The 22,598-nt window shown below is 42.0% G+C and overlaps 1 protein-coding gene across 3 annotated transcripts in view; it reads right to left on the minus strand.

The window, feature by feature from the left end:
• flnbl (filamin B, like) overlaps nt 1-22,598 on the minus strand; it is a 110,714-nt gene that overhangs the window by 21,631 nt on the left and 66,485 nt on the right. For 2 of the 3 annotated variants that reach the window (XM_006630951.3, XM_069189398.1), the window contains exons 15-33: nt 21,928-22,051; nt 21,073-21,233; nt 20,504-20,594; nt 20,083-20,252; nt 19,841-19,958; nt 18,522-18,784; nt 17,265-17,862; nt 15,492-15,665; nt 14,513-14,675; nt 12,756-12,916; nt 11,005-11,172; nt 8,477-8,600; nt 7,723-7,876; nt 6,785-6,974; nt 6,015-6,262; nt 4,934-5,017; nt 3,560-3,662; nt 2,617-2,757; nt 239-367 (exon numbers count right to left, since the gene is read on the minus strand). In XM_006630951.3, the coding sequence (XP_006631014.2) occupies nt 239-367; nt 2,617-2,757; nt 3,560-3,662; nt 4,934-5,017; nt 6,015-6,262; nt 6,785-6,974; nt 7,723-7,876; nt 8,477-8,600; nt 11,005-11,172; nt 12,756-12,916; nt 14,513-14,675; nt 15,492-15,665; nt 17,265-17,862; nt 18,522-18,784; nt 19,841-19,958; nt 20,083-20,252; nt 20,504-20,594; nt 21,073-21,233; nt 21,928-22,051 (3,364 nt within the window). The remainder of the gene's footprint in view (nt 1-238; nt 368-2,616; nt 2,758-3,559; nt 3,663-4,933; nt 5,018-6,014; nt 6,263-6,784; nt 6,975-7,722; nt 7,877-8,476; nt 8,601-11,004; nt 11,173-12,755; nt 12,917-14,512; nt 14,676-15,491; nt 15,666-17,264; nt 17,863-18,521; nt 18,785-19,840; nt 19,959-20,082; nt 20,253-20,503; nt 20,595-21,072; nt 21,234-21,927; nt 22,052-22,598) is intronic. The other variant, XM_006630949.3, reaches the window with a different exon arrangement.

The following is a 22,598-nucleotide window of genomic DNA, read 5'->3' on the forward strand; positions in this document are numbered from 1 at the left end:
ACTAATGCATGTTTTTTGTATTTCAGTCAAGTGCACATAGAAATGGTGATGAACTGCACTGTAGTTACTATAATATAAAAGCTAGCTTTCCCTTTTTTATTGTGCCTTGGAAAAGAGTACCACATTATTATTATACCCAGATACTATAAAAGCAGCACTTCTGGTAGTCTGTGATTCATGTGAGTGTGTGGTCTTTAAAGTTTCTCTTTCCATTGTCTGTGTCATCATGGCCGCCCACCTTCTGCGGCGTCCTCAGTGCAGATGGTAAAGGTGGCCGTCTTGTTGGCAATACCATACACCAGGCCCGGCCCATAGGCAGTGACATTGGGGCTGTTAGCATTGTTCACATAGAACTGCAGCGGACTCTCTGAAAGCACAGGAGCAATAAACACATGCCTTCAGAAACAAACAGATTGGCCAAGAATTTTGACCATTCACAACAGCACTTACAATTTACCATGTATAAAAAAGGGCATGATGAAAAACACCCCATATCACTGGTAGGGACACGTTCAGAACAAAAAATGATGAAAATGCAATTAAATTAGACTAAAAAACAGTTGGTAATTTTACTTATAATGCCATGTTTTTATACATAGTAGTTCCTTATACTTATCTATTAATATAGGTAATATACTGCACTAATATAGTGCTTGTCTGGAAACACCACTTCACCACTTAAAGCGCTTTACGGGTAATGGGGACTCCCCCCACCACCACCAATGTGTAGACCCCACCTAGATGATGTGACGGCAGCTAAAGTGCACCACAATGCTCACCACACACCAATTATCAATGTGGAGGAGTTATGAAGCAAATACGTAGACGCGGTTTATTAGGATGCCATGATTAGTAAAGGCCAGGGGGAAATATGGCCAGGACACCTGGGTAACTTCCCTACTCTTTTCAAGAAGCACCCTTGGATTTTTAATGACCATGCTGAATTTGTCATATTTTCTCTATGAATTAATTTTCTTTGTGAGTACACTTGGTATATTTTGCTCATATATCTAATCAAAGTCTATGCAAGTACTAAGGAATAGGCAAGCATGCAAATAGAAGTAGAAAAAATGCTTTAATCAGTTCTCACTTCTTAATCCACATTCACTCTTAACTTTACTTTGGCTGTCACAGGGTATCATTTTAATGCAAATACACACTTAACTTAAGTATCAGGACAACACTGTACACTGTATTTTATACAGTGATGTAGTAACAATATAGGTGGCAAATGAAACATTTATAAAATCTTTATAACTCCACTAAAAGCCATAGATGTTATCAATATGGTTCCCAGCGTGATCACTGTTGATCAGAATCTGATCATAACGCTTACCTCTTCCACAAAAAATTGTTTGATACTCTGTAGTTCCAAAACTCACAATAAAATTCTCAGTCATTTCGTCAGCCTAGATCTTGTCCAACCTTTCCAACCACATAAGAAGAATCCTGGTGATTAGGTTTTTCTAGACTTTGAGTCACAGTCCTCTGTCTGTTCCCTTAACAAAGACTCCCTTATCTATGAGGAAGGTAACGTATTATTACACCCTTCTGATCTGAGAGGTGGAAGGAAGGACAAAAAACACTCAATGGAACTTGGATCTGTGTTACAAAGGTCCAGTCATGTCTGGGCTATGATAACGTGAGAGAGAAACCTTAGCACCGACAAGTACTGTAAAGATCACAAACACCCCAACACTCCATTCAAAACCATCACAGTCTGTATTCCCCTAACCTTATGGCATTTAAGAATTTCCTTTCACCACAAAAATTCTTTAGATTAAAGCTGTTTAAAGCCAGATTAAAGACTAACGCTCCTACATCTGCCTGGTTTCCTTCCCTATAGAGTGGCCGTAGTGATGCTTCATTATAAAGAGGCCTGGAGCTCAAGTCATGAGTGAATGTTTTTTAATCTCTGTGAGAAATACTGAAAGTCTCACGTCTGGAGGTCGATATTTGAAATGCTGATTAAAGTGTGTACACAGCCCTGATAACCATAAGAGTTTCCAACACATCACCATATTCTAAACACAAATGTTGGGGTCCAAGAATGGATTTCATCGTCTTTTTTTGCTTTCAACACTTTTCAGAGACCACTAAACATGCCATTGCTTAACTAAGACTAAGGAAAGAGAAAAGGGAGCCCATTTATCCTTTGTAGTAAAGAAAAAAGATTCTCAGACAAAACGTCTGCACAAAAATAACCTGGTACCGATGGGACAGAACTGAAGAATGTTAACCATTCATCGCCATAGGCATTTTGAAATCTAGAGTTTCAGAAGAGGGTTTTGGTTTCAAGGAACTACAAATCGACTATATGTGACCGTTGCGATTCCACACGGTCTCGTGCCCTCCGCCACCCGTTCCGTCCCGCAGCACCTGGGGTGCGAACCCGGGTCTCCGGCGTAACGCAACAGGAAACTAGCCGCATGACCTAAAGGAGACCTCCCTCAGCCCAGGCAGCTGAGGTCCCTGCTATGTGCAGTGAGGGCGATGACGTCACCGTATCCGAACTAGCTCCGCTACATTAAGCCTATTTTTAAAACAGATGAACTATTTTCACATAAAATAGGACAAAGTCACTTTCAAAAACCATCAAGTCAAACCAAGCCATACCAGGAATATGAGTGCCATTGTACTTAATGTGCATCTCATGCAGGCCGGCCTCTGTAGGGGCATACTTCACAGTGACAGTGCCATCTTTGTTGTCAATGATGTCTGGCTGGGCAGTCTTCCCTGATGGCATGTGGACCTCACCTGGGGAGAGAAAAAGTTAAGAGCACCTCTACTGAAAACAATGAACCTAACGGGACTTACAAGACATGCTTCCCTCCATTTTTCATATATAACCCTTTTAATAACCTCACAATTTGGAAAGGGTGGCCACTGAAACAGTTCCTGCTAGAGCCCTCGTTCTGAGAGAAGCGAAACGAGAGAGAATGGAGGATGCTTTCTTTTAAATGGGGCACCTCTCACAATGATGATCAGCATTCGGCCAGCTCCTCACAAGAGGCTTTTGTATCTGACAACACTGTAAGCCCCTATGCATATAGTGAGTTACAAGAGCTGCCTGTTGTGCAGCGAGGTCCCAGTTACCCAGCACTGATCTGTCGACTGTATCCCCTTGGCAGCTCACCGCCGGTTTAGCCAAATGCCTTCAGGGACTGATCCACCTCAGAGCCCAAGAAGTGGCTCTTTTCTTGACTGAGATACCTAAAACTCCAGGGATAGCTGTACAGTCAAAGGAGAGTATTCCTCAATCCTCAATAACCTATAGGACCTTTAGGAGTCTCATGTTTTAAGGAAATTATGGATATCAGATTTTCATCATGAGGCTCTCATGGCCATGAAATTTTCAGCTTTAGTTTTGAAAGCTAACCATTTTTTTTTTAAAAGCAAAGGAAACTGCTTCACCATTGTGTTTGATTCGGAACTGTCTTTCCCCCTGATGAAAAGAAAGTAGATTGAGCCGCCTCAGAAAAGAGGTCTCATGCTAGTCCCACTGTTGGTCCCGAATGTCAGCTGCCTGTTTTAGGCACAGTTCAGTGGTCAGTCTCACCTGTGATCTCTCCCTTACTGAAGGCAAAAGGGATGACCATGTCAAAAGGCCGGAATCCTGTCCCGTTCATGCTGTTGACCGGAATGTAAGCTCCATCTGTCACCTAATACCAGACAAAAACCATAGAGAAGGATCACAACTACGAACCAACGTTACATGATCAACAATCCTTGATGGTCAATGTTTCTCACAATAGCTCTAGGCTAAACTACCAATAGTTTCTCTGACAGAATCTGGATAAGCAAAAGTGAACATAGCACAATAAAGCTAAACCGGATCATCTGATCAGAATGATTCATTGTAAAGATACCGATGGAAAAGAAACAAAGACAGCAAAATGGGATGAAGTGAACCACCCACAGAGCAGGCATGGAGTACATGAGTTCTCAGACTGTCTCCACCTGGAAAGGCAAGTGTCTCAGAGTCCTGGAAGAGGAAAACAAGATACCCGCAACCAACCAAGCCAGCTGGAAACACAAAGAGTTGAATGATCACTGTGGTGAGGTCAGACAGCTAACCATTCAGATGCATCATCTTTGCTCTCCCATGTAGTGAATATCCTTAGAAAGGACAGCCAGGGGGGAAGAAAGTTGGAATATATGAAGTCATTCAGGTGAACAGGCCCGAAGCCTGACATTGGCTTCAGCTCTCCTTCAATATCACCACAAAGGTACACAAACTGACAAAGTAGGTATAGACATTCTCACTAGCTGTGGATGTGGAAGTCATCTTGTATGACCCCATTTGGTTATACAAGAAGGATTCAATTTTAGAAAGAAAGCCAGAAAAAAGTTAATCAAAATATACCTTATACAGCTTTTTTTAAATCCATATTTACATATTAGGTGTCTACCGTTACTTCACATTGCTCCTTATGACATATCTTTCAAGGAATTTTAATGCAAATAAATCTGTTTGAGCCTTTTTATAGCCGTTATAGTTGTTTCCAAATGAAAAACTACTGCGAACTGAACAGAAGGGGAGTGGTTTAGATTTAAAACCAATGCGATGGGTTAAAATGATGACAGCAGCTCAGATCAGTGCAAAGACCAGATAGGAAAGGCCTCAGTCCCATCTCTGTGCAGAGAGAAAAGTGGTGTGGGAAGAATTTATAAAACAGTTATTGGAAAAAGAAAAAAAAACTATGATGTTTAGTTGGTAAGAAAAAAAAGGTAGAAAGGAGTAGAACAAAAGAGACAAAACACTGAGGAAGAAAGGTAGTTGGGGTCAGCTGGTAATCAGTGGGGCAGCCACAGGAATCATTCAGAGTGATTTGAAAAAATGAACGGCAGGGGCCTGTGGAGGTTTCAGGAGGCCTCTCAGCTTCGCAGTCTGTGTGAAAAGGAAAGGAGGGAGAGGGCAAGTTGTCAGTACCCAGGGCTGGAAACCGGGGAGACCAGGGGCTGCCTGCTGCTGCTGGACACTCTGCTCTTGCACCAGAGGGGCCTCATCTGTGGCCTGGAGGATGATAAGGCAGGTTACTCTAACACAGGCCCCAACCACGGATGCACCCACAGACACACAAACCCCTCTGGGATTAGGTTCAAATTTGCCGTGCGATGGAACCAACCACACTTCTTTTCACTATGTAAACAAAAGCCATCAATGTTGCACAAAACATCTCTGGGTTGTTCAAAACAATGAAAAAAACCCAACAAAAGGGCTAGTTAACGCATGGGAGAAGAACATAATCAGGACAACGCAGAGCTCTAAAAGTATTTACTCATTCTAAGAACAGAATTTAACAAATATTACTACGGAGCTCAACGCTAGAAGAGAAGATAAGACAATTGTTGAGTCAGAATCCCAGAAAGGGATAGAAAACATCCACCAGTTTAAATACAGGTGCTGCTGCTTGGAGATGTACACAATACAAAAACAGGCAGACATAAGAATGCATATCCACTGTCCTCCTGGCGCAACCGGGTTAAAATGATGGGGTTTGCTCTATGAATTCCCACCTTACACATTACCTGTTGAGGGTCATGCTGGAGACTTTAGGGAGACTGTGGTGTCAAAGCCCTCAGGGCTAAGTCAATTAATTGATGGGTTACCCATGAGGTGAGCATTAGGTTGTATATCTGAAAGGAAAATGCTACTGTATATTCATGCAGACATCAATTAAATTTAAAAAATGAATTGCCTGGATCCTGAATGGTGCCAGACCATTAATAGTGTCATGGTAACATTAATAGAGTTATGTAGTTAAATGCAATGCCATGTCATATGATAAAAAAAAAAGTGGCAGAATTTCATGTGCTGTTTCCTTGTGCTACCTGGAGAAAATGAAGAAAAATATGTCCTCATTTGTTTAACACTGGTATGAAACCACTGGCAGCTCAGCTTGAAATTAAATTCACAGAGAGTTTACTTTCAAATGCTTGATATAAAAGATCAAATGACACAGCATGTTATATAAAGCTGAAGAAAAAAACAGTCAAGACAGGGCTCTTACCGTGACTTTAAAGGGGCTCCTGGGAACGTTCTCACCACCAAAGCGGACATAAATAATGTAAGTGCCTGATTTGGGGGCGGTATAAAAGATGTCAAAGGTCCCATCTTCATTCTCGTTGACATCTGCTTCCACCTCCGTCCCATCTGGGGTGACCACAACACAGGACACTTTCCCTCTCCCAGCACGCTTTGCGTTCACCACGAAGCCCACTTCCTGTCCGATGGCAATGACTGGGCCCAGTCCAGGACCTGGAGAGCAAGGTGATGTTAACCAGTCCTGTAGCAATGTGCCACAGAGATTCAAAATGCTTTTCTCTATTCAATTCAAGCTGCTGTGCTTGTGACTAAGGCATAAATGTATGAGTTTGCCTGCAATATCAACAGCATCCAAGCATTCCAAGACATCAGGTCAGACTGACCGGGGAAATAATTACTGCAAGAATGCAGATTTACAGGCATTTGCAACACATACTTGCAAACTCACCACTGATATCCAACACAGGCAGATTTCTCTCAAACAGCAGTCTTTTTCAAAATGTGTTACAGTTGGATTTTTTTAAATGACAACTGTTCTTTCGTACACATGGCCTTAAATAATACAATTAACGGACATAAACCTCCATTGTTCTCTTACAGCTCCCGATCCACATACTGTATAAAGACTGGCAAAAGAGCAAACTGCTCTTCTTGGCTTGGGCCGTACAGAGAATGAGCGGGAGTTCAGTCGAGCCCTGGCAAATTATTCGCCCATTCCGAACACTTCACACTCACCCTCCAACGTGCACTTGCTGGCATCTCCGGAGGTGGTGGCGCGAACTCGGTAGGGTGAAGTGGGGATTTCGTCTCCCCCGTATTTGATGACGATGGTGTAGCGCCCAGCCTTGTCGGGGACGTAAGAAACGCTGTAGGTGCCGTCCCTGTTGTCGTGGATCTGGGCTTTCTTTGGCTTCCCTTCCTGATCCTGATGGAAAAACAGAACAACGTCAGGCTGGCGCTCCTTCTTTCCAAGGGTAAGATCAGAGAGAGTGATGGGATGACTGCGAACAGGGCAAGTATTACAGACAGCCAGGGTGCCAGGAGAGCGGCTGAAGTCAGATTTTAACAGCCTTTCGGGAAGAAATTAGAGTGGAGCTGATCTGGGTGATTTAGAATAGCTTTTGCAAATCTTGAATTATCATCAATTATCCAACTCTGGTAATAAATTTACAAAGCACTAGTTTTTCCCAGCAAGGCAACATCACAAATTTGCCTTTTTAAGTATTGTTTATTGGCCTCTAGTCAAATGCCCATTTATCACGTAACTGGAATTACCACTGGAGTTTTATTTAAGCCAGATTCCTCACTTGTCATGCTAATTAAATGTATGTGGACGTTTTCTTGGCTTCAGTACAGATGACTTAACAGGGCTGAGTAAAACCTGATGAGCCTGATCCTTGATAGAATAAGTATCCTAACACCACGAAACATCACAACTCCACGTCACTACAAACTGAATAATAGGTTCTATGAAATGTCTGTGTGCTGAAAACATTTTTATTGCTCACAATCCTAAGACCAATTTACTGAGGTAACTTCTTTCCCCCAAAAAATAATGTGCAAAAATAATCAATAGAAATCTGTACGGAGAGCAAAGCTGCTGCCCACTTTGCTGAGCCTCTGAGCCATGATATTTTAAACTCATGCCCGCGTCAACTCTTGTGTCCACTCACTGTGATCTGCACCGACAGCTGACCCTCCCCAGCATCCTTGGCATCAATGGTGAATTCCACAGGCAGGCTGGCTGGCAGTCCACTGGTCAAGCCTGGGCCACTGGCTCGAACTTTACTGGCATCGTAAGTGGGCAACACTCGGAATTTAAACGGACTGTAAACAAGCAACAGAAACCAACGATGATTTTGAGGACCCAATGGAGTAAAACGTGATTTTTTTACCACGCAATCAGTCTGATTACATTACTGTCTGATTACATTATATAAAACAAAAGACCAGTGTTTTGATTCAATCACCACACGGTCACTAACTTCAAAACATTGGAGACCTAAATCGACTTTGAAGAGTTATTCATCGAATAGCAACTGACTTTTCCTTCCTCCCCAAACATTTTTGAAGAGACCTGGAAAAATCCAGAACCCCAGTGTGTGGGATCCAAGGATTTGGACAGAGAATTGCCAGTTCAGGTACAATGAAAAGTCACGTTGCGCAATAACCAGAGACCACACCACTGTGCTGTTTATAGCACAACTCCAATCTTAATGAGCGGGTAAAAAACAAAATTCTTTCACAACTGGAAAAAGGAAGACCACTCTACAAAGGGGTGCAACTAGAGCAAATAGCTCAATCTTGCTGCAGACTGTGAATCTTGTGAGTCTTGGAGGTTCTTGGTTTGCTAGGATGTTAACGAGCTACTTAGTTAATTCATGTGCTGCCATAATCTCACCTGTCCTCCAATGTTTCTGTTCTTACCTGCGAGGGACATCCACATCCGCGTATTTGACAGAAACTGAGTAAGGACCCTCCACCGAGGGGGTGTAAGCAACTGTGTGGGTTCCATCTCCATTGTCAGTCACGTCCACTGGCTCAGCCACACCTAGACACCAACACAAAGAGCAGGCCGTTAACTGGTGCAGAGAGGAAAAGTGGCTGGTTAGGTTTCTGAAGAAGGGCCACCCACATAAAGCCCCGATGTTGAAACAGACACAGGTCACACAAACTGAGGTAACACAATCTTTTTTGTTTTTCTGCATATAATAAAAACAAGGCCATAGTCCTTGAGAACATGGCTCCTATTTCCAAAAGATAAAGACATTACATTTGCAAAACAAAGGAGATTTCAGTAGCGTGTGCCATCATTTTCTTAATTCGCCATCACACCAGAATACAAATAGTTGACTTTTGTCTTAATCACCCACGCAAACATATATCTGACTCTCTGACTATAATCAAACCATTTTCAAAATTTGCATTCTTATCTTTAACAAATATTTAAAAAATCTGAAACCTGATCATTTGATCAATTGGAAGAATTCATCAAAGATGGTGGCTTTCAAAAACAATCTCCCACTTATTAAATAAAGCACATAACCTGAAGGCTAGAAGAATCACAAATCACAAAGAAATCAACAACCAGGTACAGGCATGCATTATTACCGTAAATATTTTTAAATCTGCAATTATGTGCGATTAAAACTCTTGATTCAGATTTTGATTTGAAAATTACAATCAAATACAGTTTAACAGAAATCTGCAAGTCGAGCCCAAGTTTTGTTATGGAGTATTTAACCATATATCTTATTTCCTAAATGTTTTTAATTAAGAACACAAATTCTACATGAGGCTAGACTGACTTACAGACAGTACTGAATGTGCTGTAAATGAGGCAAAACTCAGAACCTCTCTCGAGGGGAAAAAAGTTTGTAACATTCTCTATATTTTTTTTAACAATTCCAATGAAATGGAAAATAATGTATGGGTATACAATTAAGTCATTTCTAAATGCTGCTGTTATTTACTGTTTTACTACCAGGGTGCAAAATTGTACACATTTTCTTTGTTAAAGCAGCTGTTGTCTAGCTTTTTCATTGAATACCCTTTTATTTTTTCTGCAACACACCGTTCTCAGGATTTAAAGCCAGTCTGAGTGAGACAGTAGTGTATAACTAGACAGCTTTTTTGAAGAAGAAGCTCTTTAATGGCACAATATTAGCAGAGATAAAATAAACTATAGAAAGATACATATTCTGCAACAGTTTGCGATCATACTGCATTAAGTGAGAATATATTTATCAATAATGCTTTCAGGTTACAGATAATTTTTCTGTCAGGAGGTGGGACAGAGTTATCCAGAGTCAATGCTCCTCTATGACACTAGGTGACTCCACTTTTTTTGTGTGACATTTTATTGTACAGACGTCTCCAGTCTTTGGAAAGGTAGACAAAGGCCAAGTGATTGTCACCACTGAGTACCACAAAGCTGAAGGAGAGAGCTCTAGCAGTCGTAACAGCTGACAACAGAGAGAACCACAACTCAGTTGGAGTTTCGCGACAGAGACCAAAGCATGGGAATCAGAGAGCTGCCTTACACATACCAACTGATGCAGTTTTAACCTTATGAAAATACAGGACATTCTAGGGCAGCTAGTGTGTTTTTGATCTCACAACGATCATCAGCATGACCAATGATGTAGCACCATGAAAGGTAACTGCTTTCAAAAACCCCTTTTCACCTGGCCACTGCATATTTTCATAAGGGAAACTTTCAGCTATTCAACATTTAGGCCTCTAGAGATCCCTCCACCTGCAGCTTCATTTATCTGTATTTTGTTCGAGTCCTGTCATTTGCAGGCAAGCAGGAGAGCTGAATATGTAGCTTCCAACCTGTCCCTTTGTCATCGCCCTTTGGCTCGAGCTTAAAGAGATCCGTAAAAGCTTTCAGGTGACTGCGCCAGGGCTGGGAGTCCATCTCATCAGCTAGAACAGAAAACTGTTGCCGTTACAGGACAGATAGAGGCAGAGAAGAGTGTCTAGCCCTTCCCCCTTCACCGCACCTGGGTCCCCACCAGTCCTCTTTCCCCCACATCCTTCCAGTCTGTTCAGGAACACAACTCGCCACAACTCACACCCATACGTCAACTTTCACTAAATCCAGCTGACCTATGACTGCCAGCTCTCAACGATCACAGTTTTACAGCCATGATGTTGCTGCCGGAGCTGTAACATAAGGGGAAAGTAAAGTTCTTCCTAGTGGATTTCTGAAAAGCCTTTCACGGGAAACAGCTGCTTCAGAAAACTGACAACTGTTCACAAGGTCGGTGTCCAACAAGTCGGTTTGCAACACAGCAATGCCATATATGCTGTTAGTCAAAGGTCTTCAAATCTCAGCCCGTTGTGAACAGTCACATTTTTTATTCTTCCTTTCAAATGCCACTGATTTATTTATTTTTGAACCCAAAGCGATGGCTTGTGCCATAAGGAACAGATGGCGGGGTACACACCTTTGGGTGCCAATACAGAGACAGACAGCGGTGCTTGTCCAGCCTTGCTGCAGTCCACAGTGAACTGCTGAGGGATTTTAGCTCGGACCCCCGTGCCCAGGCCTGGTCCGGCGATCTTCACCTTGCTGGGATCCACAACGTCTTTTACCGGCACCTTGAAGGGACTTCCTGTGGCACACACACAAGTTGGGGCAGTTAGTGTCTTTTATCACAACCAAGAATGACAAATTTCCTCTCTTATATGTGGTTTATTAATACATGAAGCACCAATCACATTTCCCTTAACCGTGCCCTTTTAATAGTCATTCTCCTGTGTCATCTAATCTCCACTGGCATTCAAACTAAACAACCTCAAGCCCCTGTTTCCACTGGAATGTAAATTTAATGTAAAATTAACAGATTAATTGTACTTCCAATAATTTACCCTCACCACACAATAATTAAAACAATATAATGCAGGGTCTCTTATTAGAATCTACTGGGGTTAGCCAAAACCATGTTAGAGAGTAAACATTAGCAAAGCACAGTGAAAAGCATACTACGAGAAATGGGAAACCATGCCTGATTATTGGAAAAAAAAGTAAAAGAACAAAAATACTCTGACAAATTTACTGTAGAAAAGTTTCACAAGGCCTCTTGATATCAGTATTTTCTGAAATACTGATGATACTACAATTAATGCTCCCACACTCATGCATGTTTTTTTTTTCTGAAGCAAATATTATGGGACCAGCAATTGGTGTCACTATTACACAGACACACAATTGATTCAGGGTAACTGATGATCAGCTCAGGACAGAATGAGGCATGTTGATGTACATACTGTAGCGTCAATGATACATCTCCCTGCTGAGCTTCAATCAGAAGAGTGAGTAGCTCTCCTGATTGACCCATTCAGGAGCCCCATTATGATCAATTTTTGTTGTTTCTTGAAAGATCATCTGAATTCACATTTAAGGTGAACTCATGCATTTACAAGCAAAGTGTGTCAAAATGAAGGGATTTCTTTAAATGTACAAAAGCTGATCATTTTCCCCAAATTTTTAATTCATTATTTTTTTACAACAGAAACCTACATCACTATTTGTGTTGTCATTCAGTTATGAGTTCTAAAAAAGAATAAATCACAACCCAGAAAATCTACATACAGCAATAAGACCCAAGACATAATTAATCACCCCAAATCTCCTGTAGAATCATCAGCTTTCACTGGACAACTGATATCACAAATAATATACAGATAATGTATATAAAGGAGATATGAGCATTCTAGTAGGTTTAAGATTAAAATTATATGACTGTTGCTTTCTTGATTACAATTTAATCTAAAATCAGAAGAAAGTCACTGCTGAAAAATAAAATGAACAACAGCAAATATAAACCATACAAACTAAAATCGAATTGGTTCACTTTAAACATAACTAAAGCATACCAAAAAATGTCTGTGAAGGGGAGAATGCATTTCCATGAGAGCTAACCATATCAAATGGACTTCTCCATTTATGTTGGCTTTTTCCATAACTGCATTTTTGTGATTTAGTGGGATTTAAGCAAATTCCACAGTTGGCCACTCCTCAAGATTAGCCAAAAATCCCAACTCAGGCAGGTTACAATGCAAGCGTTTGTTCAGCAGCAATCACAGTAAATGCAGGTCTTTCAGCAGGTGACCACTGTTGCCAAATGAAAGCTCCTAGAGCATTATTCCATGTGTGCTTCCACCCCGGTGTTCCGCCTCTCTGGCTGAAATGTACCTGGTATGTGCTGTCCCTCGTAAGTGATGTTAACATCATATATCCCTGGGACATAGGGGATATACTCCACATTGCAGCTGCCATCTTTGTTGTCTTTGCAGGACATCTTGGATTCTGAAGGTCCCTCCACTGTGATTCCAAGACCACCAATGCCTGCTCCTCTGTCACAAAACCCAAACCAGTTTTTAAGCTTCAGAAACAACGGAAGGGCTTCAAACTGGTCTATTTTTTTAAAAAAAGGCCCCACAAATCATATAGAGCTTTTCATGTAAATTACAAAGGGTGCAACAGACAATTATACTGCCTTATGAAATTCTGTACCATCTTGTAATTGGAGATGTACTTTTAAGTGATGTGTCTTCCAAGCTTCAACATTCCTCTCTTTCTCTACTGCGAATGTTTTAAACACAAGATTTTTCTGAATGCTTACAATCCTTTTCTCTCATTTTAGAGAAAATGCAACTATGCCACAAGCGATTTTTTTTGTCACACTGAGGCTTTTATCTCTTTCTGAATCAACATATAATCAACATATTCCGGGGAGGAATTTAAGTATAAATGCAGTAGTGAGTGTTACTTATTTGACCTATTTAACAAAAACCTATAATGATTTCTTAGGAATGTGGCATATTAAGTATTTGATTTTAATCAGCTGAACTCAGCTTTTTTTTTACACAAAGATGGTTGTTACCACATAACGTTGTTTAAAACTGTTTAAACTCGAGCAGATGTTTTCTAAATCAGGGTTTCACGATCCTATTCCTGCTGATCCGACGTCGACTAGAGCCTCTGCTCTTTTAAAGCTCTCAGAATGTTTTGTTTTTCCAAGCTAGTGGTCAGGATGAACAATTTCTCAAATCAGTTCACGTTTCAGGAAACGAAGAGTGTGTTCAATGCACTGTAAAACATCGATCCTATGAAAATATGAAAAGTCAAGACTGAATGGAAGCAGGTGTGAGGTGATCCAAACAATGGACTATGGATGACTTTAACCCAGAAACTGAAAAAGATGCATCTAGAAACTGTAAAATAAATAATGGCGGTCTCACAAGTGTAACCATCAGCACCCTCCCATTATTTTGTAACCCTCCCACCGGGGGAATGAGTGTACAGCTGGCTAAAATTACACATTAATAATATTCGGAAAAGAGTAACCAGCTGCCCTTTGTGGAGCCCATTCACTGAGTTGACACCTACAGGTACCGTAGTGTAGTGGTGCCACCGTAGTGTAGTGACACCACCGTTTCCGTAGTGTAGTGGTTATCACGTTCGCCTCACACGCGAAAAGTCCCCGGTTCGTAACCGGGCGGAAACAGACTTCTTTTTTTGGGCGGAGCGGTGGCTCTGTGGCTAAGGATCTGCGCCTGTGACTGGAAGGTTGCCGGTTCAAATCCCGCGGCCGGCAGAGGAATCCTACTCCGTTGGGCCCCTGAGCAAGGCCCTTAACCCCAACTGCTCCAGGGGCGCCATACAATGGCAGACCCTGCGCTCTGACCCCAAACTTCTCTCCCTGTCTGTGTGTCTGTGTTTCCTTGGAGAAAAGCTGGGGTATGCGAAAAGACGAATTCCTAATGCAAGAAATTGTATAGGGCTAATAAAGAAACATTATTATTATTACATTATTATTAGGTATATACCATGATTGCATAATCGCACTGTTGGGGGTATTTTTAATACTGTAGAACCCAAGCAGATTTGAGAAGCCGTACCTGCTGAGCATCAAACAGAACAGAAAGGTTAGTTCCACAAGGACTCACCTGGTGATAATGGAGAAAGTGTTGGGCTGCTCTGTTAGGGCCTCCTGGAGCCCAGGTCCCTTAGCTACCACCCTAGAGGGATCACAGCCCTCTGACACTCCCACCTGGAAGGGGCTGTTGGGTACAGGGACGTCATCATACAGCACCTCCACACTGTGCACACCTGAGGACACAGCAAACCACAGCCACTGAACATCAAACTGGGAAACCACGCTAGCACTGATCCTCACTGTTATATACATGAAATGGCTAGAGCCTTGGAAAGTGGTGAAATACCCAGTTTATTATTTTATTTAATGGTCATGACCAGTTTTCATTCCTTATGCAGTATGCTGGACATTTATGTAATCACACACATGTCAAAAAACAGGAGCTACTGTCAACATTTTACATGACCACAGAAAAGGCTACCAAACCATCCAATTCTGAACACCCTATAAGCATAAAAATACATGCAGATCTGTATGCAGCAGGGGTTAAAATCTAGCTAGGGTTAAGAGCAGAGGATTACAGATAATGTTAGGGTTGGATTGGTGTTGAAAAAGAAAATCTGAATCACTCCCAGAGGCACTGGCATACCTGGAGAGATTATTACGTGGTGAAACTGAAAAGTCAAACCCATTCTGTACTGCATAGTATATTGCAAAGATTCTGAATCTGCTTTTCATTTGGGTCTGGAGTCAATGGTTACTGTCAGACTGGATTTAGGTTTGCTAGCATTATGAATCTAGATTGATTCAGTTGACAGTACTGGCTGTAGTGCAAAACAGAACGCCAAAAAATATTTTGTGTTGCCATCATCCACTGCAGTGTTTCTTCTTAATTCTTATTTATTTTTTCCTTTCAGGAATTCCCCAGATCTTTTTTTAAAACATTTTTTTTTAAATCTTGCAAAACTTTGGAGCTTTTTCCCCTCTCAAAAGATAAGATTAAGGTTGATTTTTTTTAACCTCTGTTACCAAAACGTATTGTACCGTACCGTTCTCAAAGGGTGTGTATTCCACAGAGTAGGTCCCATCAGCCTCATCCTTCACCATGCAGTCGGTGCAGGCACCCGAGGGGTTCTTAACGATCGTCTTGATATGATTCCCTCCAATCTTGGTCAGAGAGCGAGCGTCCACTGTGAATTCAGTAGTAGCTTCCCGGAAAACTCCTAGATGAAAAGAGCAAAGAGTGAGAAGACAAAAGACTTATGGGGCTATTCATGGCTGCTGGCTGGGCTATTCCCAGATCTGAAATCATGAATTATAATTCAGATCATGAATTCAAGCTCCATCATAAACCACCTCTGTTTTGGATAGTGGCCTCTCAGCATTTTTTGATAAATACTAAAATACTAGAGATGAGCCATTGGGAGTTAAACATCCTACACATGGAAGAATTTAGCATACAAACCATACACACCTTCTGCAATCATTCATAGAGAGTTGCCACAATATTGGTAATAGATGATATTGAATATAATAAGTGCTTTAAAGGTTAACAATTAACAGTTCCACCTCAAACACTTCCCATTCTGCACCCACCCTTTGTAAATGCTACCACCCAAGGCACACTCCCTTTCCTACAGTGCTGAGCACAGTATTTATATCAGTAAGCCATTTCAAATGTGCTATTAATTGCCAGTAAGTATTTCTGAGGTCACTGCTTTTAAGTGAGAGCAGAAAAGGGAGATTTCTTAAGGAAGCTGATTTTAACATCTCTGGAATTTTAAGACCTTTCTCTGGATCGTCTGACGTTTTTAGAACGGAATATGTCTCTGAGAAAGACACCCAATTATTTTTCATTTCCACTGATATTAGAGAAACATCATTAACAACAAAGTCTGTTAGCACAGACTGAAACCACAATATTTAACAAATCATATAGACATACTCAGTCACTACAGTGACAGTGAAAAGCGAGCAGAAAAGCACTTTATTTTCCAATTAATAAGTGCATTTACCTCTGCTAGTACCTGCTAGGACTAGGATGATTGAAAATTGTTGTTAATTGCAAAATCAATGTGGCTATACAGTTCAATCAGACATTTAGCATTTATTGGGATATGTGATTGTTGCTATTTTTTACTCACAGAAAAACAAACAAATACTCTATAAACTATAAAGCTAAAGCTATAAACTATATAAAACTTTATATACAAAATGGGAAACTGAGACAGAAGATGCCACTTATGAAAAAGACTTATGTGTTTGTGTTGCCATATGTGCACACATAAAAAGGCAAATAATATTAGGATATACTGTATAGTTAAAATCGTAGAACGTTATTTAAGGGATGTTCTATTAAAACTGTATAATGAACTAGTTACAGCTCATTCAGGATACTGTGGAAATTCAGGTGACCATGTTATAAAGAAGTTACTGATGTCCAGAGAAGAGCAGCAAGATACATTCCAGCCTCAAAGGAGCGCTAAGAGGCGGAAGGATTTCTGAACAGAGAAGACAGCAAGGTTCCCTGATACAAGTCTTCTAAATCTTCAAAGGCATCCCAGCAGATTTCTTTTAAATAAACAGTGAAACAACACAAACTAGGGGACACCAGCGGAAACTACTTGGACTTGCAATTTGAAACTTAGAACAGGAGGCACTTCAGGTTTGTGGGAGTCTGAAACATGCTACCCTGGCCATGTTGAGATCCTTGGATCAATACGCGACTATCAAACAGGTTAGAAAGGCTGAATGGCCTCCTTTCGTTTGTAACAATTCTTGTGTTCTAAATAATACCAATGTACTCTCATAACGGTTCTTACCTTTGCCCTCAACTCCAGGTCCATACACCTTGACTTTGCTTGTATCCACAGCTGGGTCCACTCGTACCTTGGCAGGGAAGTTTGGCACAGTTTTGTCACCATACTTGAGCAGCAGGGTGTACATGCCAGCAGAGAGAGGGACATAGGTGACGTTGTAAGTGCCGTCGGCGTTGTCGTGGAGCTTGGTTTCCACCTTGGCGCCAGTGTCGGAGACGGCCTCCATGGAGAGCTTGCCAGGCCCGGCCCTGGCGCAGTCCACGGTGACGAGGCCCGGCTCGCCCACCTTGCCCCGCTGGAGCCCCGGGCCAGACGCCACCACCTTAGAGGGGTCAAAGGGCAGCTGGATGTCCGCTTTGAAGGGGGAGCCGGGGATGTGGACTTCTTCAAACAGAATGTTGACCAGGTACTCCCCTGGCTCCGTGGGAAGGTAGGACACAGAGCAGGTGCCGTCCCCGTTATCCGAACACTCGATCTTGGCTTCGCAAGGCCCCTCCACTGTCAGGCCCAGGCCCCCCGTTCCGGCCCCCTTAGTGTCAATAGTGAACTCCGCAGGGTTCCCCACCAGCCCTCCTTCTAGACCTGGGCCATAGGCCTTCACCTGGGGAACAGCATTAACATAGCCAGCACTGTCAGTTAACTGTGAAAGAACCAGCTGTTCTGCCATAGATACAACTGGATGGATCAAAAGAATATGTAAGCAGCTTAACAGCTGCTTAACACCTAGTGCACACGATTTTTAAATATACTTCATTTGTTCTCCAAAATAAAATCCTGAATATGTTGCTTCACACAATGCTGAAAGTATCTACTATACTTTCTCAGACTAAGGGAGACTTAGTGAGAGTGTTAAAGCCAATGAACAGAAAGATCAGCATCCTTCAAGTGTCTAATTTCCAGTCCTGTTTCTAATTGTCCACTGAACGCAGATCCATATGGTCGTCCTCAAGTCTGAGAAGACAGAGATGAGGGAAACTACAATATGTATAGTATAAAGTATTAAATATACACTAAAAGCTAAAATTGGCATTCTTTAAAGTGAAGTAGATTTTGGGCAACACATTGTTTCCTTTATTTAGAAAGAAAAGATGCATTTTTTTTCTATCTAGTCACTGTGTTTACAGTTACGGTTTTCTAACTCAATCTACCGTATTTATGTTTAAAAAAAAAACACTTGTCTTTCCCATTTGCACAGTAAAACTGACATTGTGTAACTTTTCAAGCATTTTGGTATTCCAGACAGCTGTCTGACAGAGGTACCTTGGTGGGGTCGGGAGGAAGTAAGGCCTCCACGGGGAAGGGGCTTCCTGGCACTGGGTTTCCATCATAGCTGACATCCACCGAGTAGAAGCCTTCTTCCTTGGGGATGTATCTGACCACACTGCTGTCCTTCCCTGGCAAGGCCTCCACAGTGCAGGGCACTGCTTTGTTGGCTGGGCTGGCGATACTCACGTCCAGCTTGCCCTGCCCTCCGGCCCCCTTCGTGTTCACCATGAACGCCTGGTCCTGGCCCACTTCAACCCCTACAGCACAAGCACATTTGGGTTGTTGTGTTGCTCTACAGCACAGGGGCACCGTGGTCACGTGGCCCTACAGCACAGGGGCACCGTGGTCACGTGGCCCTACAGCACAGGGGAACCGTGGTTCCCTGAAAAGGAACACCATGTGTGTTTTTACAGTCTTGCTTGAAAACCTCCTGAATGATAAGAGAACAGCTCTGGTGCTGAGAAGGAAATAACCACGTCTTTAATTACATGGGCTCGCTCAGCATGGCGCAACCACAGGATAACAGGATCGTTATAATTGAGGAGTCTGCTTCTCTTCTACAGACCACAAGAAATGCCTTGCTATGCAGATTTCGCGAAATTTATAGGGAAAAAATGCCATCTATACAAGCCTGTTGCGATTTTAAGGTTATGGCCAAATCTATCCAGAATGCCTTAGTTTAACAGTGAAAGGTTAACTAGTTTTACCAGTGTACAGAACCCTGACAGGGAGCTGGCACTCTTAGAGGGCTACTGAGCACTGTATCATAAAACAAAAGTTCTGCTAACCTTAAAATACCTATAAAATAGAACTGTCATCCAATTAGGAAGTGTTAATTGTACATTGTGTCCTGCAAATAGTTAGACAATATGTTTCAGGAGAAATGAGGGGAAAAACGTATATATAATATATATAAAGTATAAATACTGCAAACATTTACTTTTACATTGTTTAAACTTAGTCATATCAGTAATTCACAGTGAAACAGTACAAAACCAACTTAAGATCTCTGTGCAACAGTCCCCAGGTAGCAGTGTAGTGGGCACAACAAATTATCTGACATGCCAATTATGTAAAAGAAGCAGCTGTCATCTTCCAAGCTGGCTAGCAGACCAAACTATTTAAAAAAATGGACAGTTGTAGCAGTCGATCACTGAATGGCGAGGCAAGGGGAGAGCAGAGTGTGGAAGGGAGAAAGCAGTGGATTAATTGCAGAAAAATTAGATCGGGGAGTAAAATGAGAAGGCAGAAGTGGTCGCCAATACCTACTTTAAACACAGGAAAGGTGAGGATGTGGACAAAATGACACTCACTGCTGTCAAGGCCATCAACTTTAATCTTGTTAAGGTCCAGAGGAGCTGCCACTCCCACACTGAAGGGGCTATTTGGGATGGGATCACCCCCATAGGTTACCGCAACGCCCAGATCTCCCTGAGGACAAAAGACAGCACACGAACTTTGTTTCTGTGAGACACGACAAGAGGATATTGCTTCTTTCTTCTCTCACACACACTAAAGGACCCTAGCCGACAAGATCAGCAACCTGGGCTCCCACCTGCTGGACAGGGGTGTATCGGACGGTGTGGGAGTAGTCGTAATTGTCGATGATTTCGAAGTCGCAGACCGGCTCCCCTCTCTCGGGCCCGGTGAAGTGCACGTCCAGTGGTGCCTTTCCCGCCCCCTTGGTGAACACGGTGAAATGGGTGGGCTTCCCACTCTCCATTCCTGCGGGGGCACAGGAAAAGACCCTTCTCATTCTGCAAGAGCTGTCTGAGGGAGACGCAGATCTTGCTCGTCTTGCCAAGTTGAAAGCAGAATTATGTTGGCAGTTTTAAAAAAAAACGTCAGGATTTCTAAATCGGGGGGGTTTATTCTGCCATTGCATTTTCATTCACTCCGAATGGATCAGGGGAGGCTTCCCATAGGAGGTCCCTAGAAAAATTCTCCTTGCATCCAACTCAGCAAAAAGATCTCACCCGATCTTCCCAGTCCAGGACCTTCTGCCTTTACTTTGGAGGCATCATGCGAGGGCTCCACTTTGACTCTGAAGGGACTGGCTGGAATTTCCTGTGAGATAGACAATAAAGAGGATGGTAAACTAGCCATAAGAGAGACTGAATATGTCAAATCCTAGTTGCTGGAGCAGAAACGCATGTTCAACTGCAATCAGGTCTGTTAGAGCACACTTTTATGAAAGGGAAAATGAGCATCTGCATTTGATCTGATTGAATTTCTTTGTTGCACATGATTGGATTGGCTCAGCTTGAGGCCCTGTATGATGCCTTGCTGACCTCTCCTCTCCTGCTAACACCCCTGAAGAGAAACTCTTCAACTGATCAGAAACTACTTCAGCACTGACTTTGAACTGATTTACAATTGATAGTGTGGATGGAAGAATCTGTGAGTGTGTGAATGAGCATCATTTTTCATTGCAAATCTCCGTTTGGTAAGAGTTTCATACATATAGCGTATAATGTTCAGTGTCCAGTAATAAATGTTTTTTTGCTCCATGCTAGTATACCCAGGGTTCCCTGATAACACCCACCTGCCCTGCAAAAAGCACTTTAATGGTGAAGCGTCCTGCCCCAGGGGGAGTGTACTTGACCGTGATGGTGTCATTCGCATTGGGGATGATGTCAAAGTCAATGTCTTCCTCCTTATCGCTGATAACATTGGCGTCACACTTGATACCGACACTGACATCACCTACAAACAGACATGCAACTGTGATGACTGGCTGTCTTCTGACTCAAGGATGATGGGAAGAAACAACGTAAACTGTGCCACAGTCTGTGCTATTTTTCCATCTTATATATCTCTTAAGCCCACAATTCCAGATAGCAGAAAGGTATTTGGAAAAGAAACTGGAAGCTGGTTTTCCACAAGTGCTTGACTGACAAAGTCCCAGTATTAGAATTAGAATATATAAATTGGATTGAGAAAATAAGTCAAAGAAACCTAACAGCCTTGGGGAATATGTAATGTATATTTGGTATGCAATTAAGAAAATGTTACTTCCAGCCCTCAACACAAACATGACAATGTACAGAGATTCTCAGAGTAGCAAAGAGCAGAAATAGAGAGTGCTATGCAAAACCATGATGTACCACTTATTAATCTAATAGAGTAGCCCATTCTTAACTGTTCAAATTAAACACAGAATATGAGGTTATGATGATGAAATGTACTGTAACTATAAGGAGCTGTAACAAAAAAACCCAGAAAGGTGTATATATAATCATTTTCAAGGACTGATCAAGGTTTATGATTGAATTACACCATAAAGAGACAGCCTTGGATTAAAATGTACCCACTCTACGGCATTACTAGTTTGGGGAAAAACTTTGTATTTCGTTAACTGTACGTTGAATAATTGCAGCAGCCCTGTGATCCTGTTTACCTTCTCCAGCCTCAGTGCAGTCCACAGTGAAGTGGGTGGGCTCATTGGCCTTCAGTCCTGTCCTCTCCACTCCGGGCCCAAACACCTTCACCTTGTGTGGGTGACTGCCCTTCCCCACATTCACCTGCAACAACACAACACCATTGGACAGCTGAGCCACTCAGACCTGCATCCACAACATCTTTCCATCGCCCCCAGTTTTCACATTTTACCTGACATTTACCTCACAGGAAAAAAAAATTTCAGCTTTTAAAGACAACTTTCACTTGACTCATTATCGCGTTTTGCTGGAATTTCAGGTTTTAATTAGGTTGATGGAGTTAATCACAGAATTGCAGATCAACCAAAGAAAGAAGGGAACAAAGGATCTCCACTAAAATGTAGCTACTGAGAGACAAAAAGAGATTTAACACAAAACAGTAGAAAAATGTCAGCATTAAAAAAGGATAAAACCCAATTTAGATCTACCTCAGAGCTTCTGCAAACTGTTCCGGAAAATAAAGGCAACAATTTTCAAATGGACAATAATAAACGTGAAACACATCTATTATTCCTGGAAAGTGCAGAATTTGAATTAATAAGGAGTGGGAATGCAAACTCTTCTGACCCACAGCCAGTCAGAGGCATTCCAGAAACTTCAAACAGAAAAAAAACGCACAAGAAATTTAAAT

The sequence above is a fragment of the Lepisosteus oculatus genome, chromosome 4 (assembly GCF_040954835.1).
Source record: "Lepisosteus oculatus isolate fLepOcu1 chromosome 4, fLepOcu1.hap2, whole genome shotgun sequence".
NCBI lineage: Eukaryota > Metazoa > Chordata > Actinopteri > Semionotiformes > Lepisosteidae > Lepisosteus > Lepisosteus oculatus.